This window comes from Lygodium microphyllum, chromosome 21 (genome assembly GCF_053477565.2).
Source record: "Lygodium microphyllum isolate KBCC chromosome 21, Lygodium_microphyllum_v1.1.10, whole genome shotgun sequence".
Lineage (NCBI taxonomy): Eukaryota > Viridiplantae > Streptophyta > Polypodiopsida > Schizaeales > Lygodiaceae > Lygodium > Lygodium microphyllum.
Genome location: NC_141155.1, coordinates 52,717,891 through 52,726,308, shown reverse-complemented (window position 1 = coordinate 52,726,308; position 8,418 = coordinate 52,717,891). Strand labels below are relative to the sequence as shown.

Below are 8,418 nucleotides of genomic sequence, written 5' to 3'. Positions count from 1 at the left end.
AATTATTTCCATTTAATCTAGAAGCATGTTTTTTTATTGGGGAGGGGGGATAAGAGACACAAATTGAATTGTCCAACTCCCTTGTAAATACTAGATGAAAGAGCGGGCAACAACCACTCATATTTTTCCTATGTGTAGAGATAGGATACATGACAACTACTCCCATTTTTCATATGTGTAGATAGGGTACATGACAAGTGGAATGAACAACACTCCTTGATCTAGTGTGAACCCTTCTCCATAGTGACTCTATTGAAGAAAGTGTTGAGGTGGGCAAGTCCTTAGAACACACCATGTGAAGATAGGTGCGAGAGTGCTTCAAGCGAGGAGTGTGGGCACCTAGGCCATCACATTCAAGACTTATTAACTCTATGCTTTTACGTGATAATTGGGAATTGGGTCAATTGAAAATTGAGCGTCGAATATTTCTATGGCATGAGGCAAAGATGGTTACTAGGGCAAAAAGACATGGATCAGCATTATAGCTGCATGTGGCCATGTCGAAGGAGTGCGATATGGACGCTTTCAATCAGACAAAAGGTAGGCCAAGACGGGGGTGCGCACGGAGTGGGAGGCGCTGGACCAGACGAGGGACGCCGACAAGGTGGTGACGGAGCCAAGGCCGGGGGCTCTCACGGACACCTGGAACGACTGCTGCTGGCCGGCAGACGTGAAGGTGAGCTGGGAGGTGGACAGTTGGATGTCCATGCCAGGTGGCGCCTGCAGAGTGGCCGCGAAGGTGGTAGACGTGGCATTGGATGGCGTGGCCACGTAGGTGACCGTGCGCGTGGTGGTGTACCAGGAGTTCTTGAGATCGATGGGGTAGGCGGCCACGACGGCGGGGTAGTTGAGGCTGGCGGGAGCATTGCTACCGTCCGATGCCGGGCAGCTGACGCTATCGACGCCCGTGATCACCGCCAGCTGGCTGGAGTTGTAGCCGTGTGTGCAGAGATACAATGCATAGTCTAGCCACCCCGCGTCGTACACCAGCCCTGGGTCGATCGCAGCCGTCGGATTGATCTGTCCCGCCCCATACCCGAACTCCATGTCCTCATTGTGGTGCAGGCTGGGATCGAATGGTTTTGCTGTGCCGATAAATCCAAACGACAGCAAATTTATCAAACGATTACAGTTCATTTCAATCCTTAAATAAATTATATATATTTCCCTCAACCTTAGACTGAAAGAAATTACAAATAAAAGAGCACACTCGCTTAATCAGCTTGCTCATGGGGTCATGTAGAGTTGTTAATATATGACTCTAGTAGAGGATGCACGCCATGACCACATACATGGTATATATATCACCAAAACAAACAACAACAATAACAAACATGTCTTTCCAATAATTTAATAAAACTTTCCGTCCTCTAAGACTATAAAATGATACCCATACAATGATATTTAGTTCTTTATAGTTCTAGTTATAATTTACCTTCATGAGAATAGATTGTAGTTGGAAACTTTCATTTCGAAACTTCTTCTTAGGTTCACAACATGCGATTGTTGTTCTATTTAGGCATCCATGTGTCCTCAGAAATTATGAGCATGTTAACCGAAAAACTTTATGAGGATTTTTTCTATATGAGATTAAGTTTTCATTTTGATTTAGAAAGAACTTTTCTTATGAAATCTGTTGTAAAGATCAAAACCTGTGGTCATAAGTGCTGACTTAACAGCTGCCGGACTCCATTCTGGGTGAAAAGACTTCACGTATGCCGCCGCTCCGGTAGCATGTGGTGTTGCCATGGATGTACCAGAAACAATGTTAAACATGGAGAAGCGATTGTCCAAATCTAAATTTTCTGTAATAGTATCCTTCAACGACCATGCTGCTAAGATGTCCACTCCAGGTGCAGCTATATCAGGCTACAAAAAGTTTTGAACAATTGGTTTCATATTATCTTATCAAGAAATGTGCAAATCAATCTTTCAACTTGTTTCCTTTATATGAGTTATAGACTAAACACCTCATGGTAGTGCCTTTGAGGTATGCCTTTTTTATTATTTCTAGAGCTACTAAGATGACGTAGTGTACTCTGAACTATATTAGTGTTGGGTTACTACATCATAGTTGAAAACCATTTTATAACTTCACCACTTATTCAAATCGCCATACCTTCATAATGTCAGGCGAGATGATATTAGGACCCCTTGATGAAAAGAATGCTGTAGTTGGGGCTGACACATTAAAGGAGGCCTCACAAGGTAAAATCTTAGCGATGGGGTTCCTGCAGACATATAATATATGACATGATGAGGTCATATTAGGATGTGAAATCAACTATTATAGCAAACTCGAACAAATAGCTTTAGGTCAATTGTAGGAAATTGGCAATTCATCCATACCACCACATGCACTTTTAGTGACAAGCCCTCATCTTTCTTTCAAGTGTGGGTTTCCAATATGCCACTTAAGACTTAAGCAAACATGATAAGAAAATTCTTGAATGCACCCAAGACAGAAAATGTAATGGTTCTTCTCTTCTAATTCTTTACCATCGGGATGCTTTCCAAAATCTCATTATTTTTAAAAAATACATTAATAAAATCTATGAGTTACCCATGTCATAGAGTATCCTTCTTATACCTGGTCTCATTTATATAACTTGCAACAAGTGCTCCCTCTGATGTACCAACAAGACTTGTTGGCACTAGAAGAGTGAATGCCACAGAAGGGTCCTCAACTGAATAGATGAGACCCACACCTTTTGCTTTTAGCACACTTTCATCCACATTTCCATTACCTCCTTCCTCACAATAAACTATTTTTCCCTTCACCTTATGAGGGTCCAATACTCCAACGTCACAAAAGCTGTTGGATGAAAAGACAAAGTAGTTTCAGAAATCATTAGTTAAACATTGCTTACATTCGAGTCACATAACAATGTGAGATGTTTAACTCCAATTTTTACCTAAGGTCATAAGTGGAATTTTCAAAGTCCCCATTTGCTCCGGATATCAAGGGGAACCATTTATCATGTGTGTATGTATTGAGACACGTGCCCTACAAAAAAAGTTGAAGGTTAGAGTAGGAATGCATACAGAAGCTCTCAAGAAAGCCTACTTTTCAAATTATGAAATATTGTAGGAAAATATTAGGTGCTAAAGAAACTGGCCTCTTGAAAAGCTTAATTAGCTACAATTGCAGTACATGCTTTATTCCCATGTTTTTAGATGTGTAAATAAAGGCATTTGTACTATTCGGTGCATCACTAATGATTTAGGGCATATACGAAGCATTCTAGGAGCATCACTTAGTCACGTATATTGTTTTACCCAAGAGTAAGATAAGCATGTGGTATTGAATGAGGCTTATGTGATCAAGAAATTGTAAGGATTGTTTTGGTGGATTATGGAGCAATGGGTTGCTTCTAGTTCATAGGTAAGGAGGAATTTATGGAAACTCCTTGGATTTCCTTACGGAAGTTGGCAAGTTTAATTTACATCTAATTTTTATGAATCACTCTCCAAATGTTTTACTAAAAAATTAGAAGTGACAACAATAAAGACGGCACGAACCTACATGAGTTTGTAGAATGTGTTGAGAATATGATATAAGGTTAATGATAGTGATCTACATTGATTTGAATATGTCGACAAAAGGATTGTTGCGTTAAGCTAAATTAGTTGGAATGTGGTGGAAATATGATACCGAAGGTGAGGTATAGTGACTTATAAACTCGTGCATGCATGGAAGATATAAATGCAAGTGGGGGATGAAAGGAAAGGTTAAACGGACCGTGACGGTGCGGTTGTTGCCGAGGAGGACGGGGGCGAAGAAGCTGCGGTCGATGGAGGAGGCAGCGACGGTGAGGATCCAGGGGGCGATGTTGACGGCAGGGAAGATGGGGTGGGCATTGCCGGCGGCGCAGGAGACTAGGACGCCCTGCTGGGTGGCGTGGAAGGCGGCGATGGCGATGGTGTCGACGGAGTAGTCGTCCGGGAGGAGGCCGCCGATGGAGAGGGAGAGTAGGTGGACGCCGTCGTGCAGGGCCTCGTCGAAGGCGGAAAGGATGTCGGTGTCATGACAGACGCCCCCCAGCCAGCACGCCTTGTAGATGGCCACCCTCGCCCCAGGCACCCCCCCTCGCGCGTTCCCCTCCGCTAGCCCATACAGGCTCGCCCCCCTTGCCACCGCCCCCGCCGCCGTCGAGCTCGTATGGCTTCCATGCCCGTCCGTGTCCCTCGCCGACTTTATGTCAGTGTCGCCTAACCCCCCCGCTACCGCCTCTATCCCTTTGTAGAAATACTTTGCTCCTATCACCTTCCTGCAGAGCCATCGAACACAAACAAGTCTTCAAGCGCTTGCCCATGTGGGAAAATGGGGTGGCTCTCCTCTCCGTCTTGTTTTGCCTCTATATCCCATGATGTCGCCATAATTCACTATCCGGAAATTGTAGTGGTGGTTTTTCTAAAACCTCTTGTGATATTCTCTATAGGGTCGATGTGCTCATACAAGGTCATTTTAGATGCCCATCAAAATGCACATAATGCATAATCCATTTTCTCTCCTCATTACATCAACAACAAAGGGGCAGCTAATAGAGTGACAAACGAGCATTTTATAGTATTAAAATTTTGTAGAGCTGTACATACATTTACGTGGTTTTAGTGTTGGACTAATATTAAACTTATATAGTATACACAACAAATCTATGATTATATGGTAGCTTCAAATGGCTTAAAGTATGTAGCTATTCTGCTAAATTGTTAGCAAATTAGGACGTGCTGCCTTTTACCTTTTGGGGGGTGTCATCTTATTGGCTCCTTTACCTAAAGAAAGTTGGATCTTTTCATCAAGGCATTGTGCTTAGTAGAATATTCATTGTCAAAAACTATTTTGTTTATAAATTCATTCAACAAGAGCGAGCATATTATAATAAATGGGAGTCAAATTGCATAATGTTCTCAAAGTAAATTTTGTTGAGGTCTACCCATATATAACTATAGATGTTGTTACCACATACATGGCCTTTATTTTTTGGAACTCACTTGTTACAATTTGCTCGGGTGAATTGAACTCCTTCCACACATTCCCCTTTCCAACTTCTTGGGATGGGTCCAAAATGAGTGTCATTGAACATCGGATTTTCAGGCCATACCCCTACACAAAACTCATTGTAATCACTAATGCTTGTGTAGGTCTACTTTGAATGTTTCTTTATCTTCTAATCAAATGCTCATAAGTAGATATTCCTTCTATGATGCGTAGTAATGACATACATAGGTATTCTAATAAACTCATAAGAGAGGTCACCTGAGTCAATAATGCCCACAATAACATTACTCTCCCCGGTTGGATTTCTTGGACTTGTAGATGTTAGGCCCACAAAGTCCCATGATCTTGTAGTTAAGAGATGCTTGATTTTGCTTTCAAAAACTGAAATAATACCTTTTGTCTCTGTATGGAGAAAAAAAGAAAAACATTAGCATGTCTAAAGCACTCATACAAGGCAAAACATTTATATAGTTGCATTAAAAGGTTATATATATGATTAAGTTTGAGATATCAAAATCCCAATGTCTAATCCATTTGAAAGATGATGAGTGACAATATGCTTGTAAATGATTTACTTTGCATGATTTGAAGGACAATTTGATCATTATTATACATAATAGCTCATATGTTCATTCAATTTAAAAAAAGACTATTGTGATCTATGTTCTAAGATTGTTAAGAATATTGAAAGGCCTCAACGAAACAAATAAGTAATTAATCACCTCTCAAGGTTTTGACTTCCTTTAGAGAGAGGATTGCAGCAAATCCATTGAAGCTTTTGGTGTAACTAACCACATGGGATGCACGAGCGACATCTTCACTGCAAGGATTAAATCAATCCTTAGTAAAGTTCGGCTCACACCTTCAACATCATAGCTAGGTGCTTTGGATGCAAATGTAGTCCTAGAAAACCTTTCGTTATGAGGAAAACCCTTTGAAATGTTCGCCCTAAACCAAGAGATTGATATGTCCTATACTGGATGTGCATATACTTCCTAAAAGGCTTTGGCACTATGACCTTTAAAATTTTGAGGCAAAATTGGTGCTCTTATATAATGTGCAATGGCATGTGCTAGTATGTTATAATAAGAATATGCATTTCAAGGCAAGAAATTGTAGTGATTTTCTATTGGAGAAGCCCCATACATCAAGAGCTTCTACGAAAAGGAGGCCACTCCACACCTAGGCTGTTGCAATGGAGTAGGAGGATCATCAGCATGGAGGGGAATTCTTGATGTTCCTCTACAACAAACTAGGCATGTGTTAGCTCCCTTGCACAATCTCGTGATGTGTCCCAAGTTTCTGAAGTTTAAAGAATGGAGAGGGATGTATATAAAGGTAATTTAGGACATGAAGGTTCATATACAGAAGAATGTCTAAGACTTTGTCCATGCATGCGTGATACTCTCAGGTTGGGCTTAGATGGGCTAGGTACCTTGGCTTTGGCCTTAGAAAATGGGCTAGGGAGCAATGGGATGTGCTAGTTACCTCGGCTTGACAGAGGAGAGGAATTTGATGTGCGACTCTCTAATCTCAGCTGCGCTCGTATACCCTCGAGGCACACCTCCCAGGTACACGATATGGAGCTGAATTAAGAAAGAAACAAGACAGTCCAATCCAATTACACAATAGTATGAGATCAGCCCATCTGATCTCCCCGGCTTCAACGATCAATTTCCTACTAATTCATGCTGCATAAAATAAAGCGAACCTTGTTCATCTCTTTATCGCCAGTTGCTGGTAGTCCGGCAGCAGTACTCTGCGGGAATACGAAGCTGGCCGACGCTATCATGTGGTGTAATCGCAGCACCATCGCAAGTCCAATCAGAACTGAGACACTGAGATTACCCATCGTAATGGATGCGCTAGCTGCAGGGGTTCCGCCCACATACTGTTTTATAAGGATCATCATCAGGTTTAGCTACTTGTAATGATCGTGGAGGGCGGCGACGATCACCAGGACCCTCTGCCGGCATCCATTATCATACGTTTGCACATCCCATCACAAGTGTCTAGACAACCAATGCCGGCATCCATTGTCATATGTTTACCTTGACTAAAAAAACATACTTACGCTTACGCGACATCTGAATGCGCTGAAAGTATATATTAAGAAAAACAGCTAATTGGCTTAGGCAGAATGGAGCGAGAGCCGAGAGCTGAAGCTCCCGTAATATGTTTCTCATTAAAGAGTATTAAGGTCCATCTAGGGCTCTCAAATTCCTAAAAAGCATCTTCTGCCATGTTCTGTAGAGCACAATGAATTTTTAATTATTTTTTATATACAAAATTTTATGAAATGTAGGAAATTCATTAATATTTCCTATATATGTATCCATGTATTTCCCACATATAACTAGGGAATCAAATTCTCCACATCTACTAGCAGGGAGTTGCACATCAAAAGAGAGAATTTCCTACATTCTTTCAAAAATCCCTATATAAGAGAATAGGATAATCTTATTCCCCACTTCTAATAGTAGGGAATTATAGATTACTGTACTGAATTTTTATGTTCTCTCAAAATTTGCTACATAAGAGAATATAAGAATGTCGTTCCCCACTTCTAATAATAGGGAATTATATATACGTTGTCGGAGCATTTTGGATCAAAAGTCTACCACAAGAGTAAGAGACAATAGGGTGAAGGAAAATTTAGGGAGAGAAATTGATGAAAGAGAAGGGGTTCGAAGAAATAAAAGATGTAGAAGAATACTCATAGAGGTGAAGTCTGTCAATTTATTTCTTCATCCAAAGAAGATAAATCCCTTGTAGACCAAAAACATGCATTAAACAGTAGCTTCTTCTCTGCTGCTCAGACTCCCAATCTGCTACTTCCGTTAGCTTTGAAAGGGGGGTAAAATACCAAGACACCTGCTAGAATTCTACTAGATCACTGCTTCTTCTTCTCCCAGTTCAGGGTGCTATTTGTTGCCCCTGTACGCTGATTTTGCCAATCCTTCTTTTTGCATGAAATCCCCCAAAAATGGTTGAAAGCCACTTGCTTTTTTTTTTTGCATGTCATCCTATTCTAGAAGTTGTTTATAGCTTTTGGATATTTACAAGAACTAATATCTAAAATATCAAAAATAGGCTAAACTTGTCAAAAAATCTAGTATTTTTGAACCATCCACACTACGGACACTGACACTAATGACTAATATGGCATTGACTCTCTAGATCAATAAGAAAGCCAAATGACAATGTACTCTAGAGTTTTTCACACTGTGTCCGTGTAGTGGCACGACATCCACCCCCTCTTAACCTGCACATCCTCCTACATGTGCCAAAGTCTTATGGATCTGCAATGTCGGAGGAAGTATCCTCTGCCATATCAATGTCTTTATATTCTATCTCTTCTTCTTCCATATTCTCATGTTCATGCTCAGTATCCAACTCCTTTAACTCATATGCTG

General features: G+C 41.0%; 1 protein-coding gene across 1 annotated transcript; it reads right to left on the bottom strand.

Annotated features, from left to right (window-relative positions):
• Window positions 1-436: 436 nt before the first annotated feature.
• LOC148018005 (subtilisin-like protease SBT4.14) lies at window positions 437-6,870 on the bottom strand. The gene is made up of 11 exons (XM_087661702.1): window positions 6,714-6,870; window positions 6,491-6,588; window positions 5,725-5,822; window positions 5,261-5,404; window positions 4,996-5,107; window positions 3,743-4,271; window positions 2,916-3,007; window positions 2,591-2,815; window positions 2,120-2,231; window positions 1,653-1,869; window positions 437-1,085 (listed from the first exon to the last, which is right to left on the bottom strand). Exons 1-11 carry the CDS (start codon window positions 6,852-6,854, stop codon window positions 526-528), a joined length of 2,328 nt encoding a protein of 775 aa, XP_087517828.1. The 5' UTR covers window positions 6,855-6,870; the 3' UTR covers window positions 437-525.
• Between the last annotated feature and the right edge of the window lie 1,548 nt (window positions 6,871-8,418).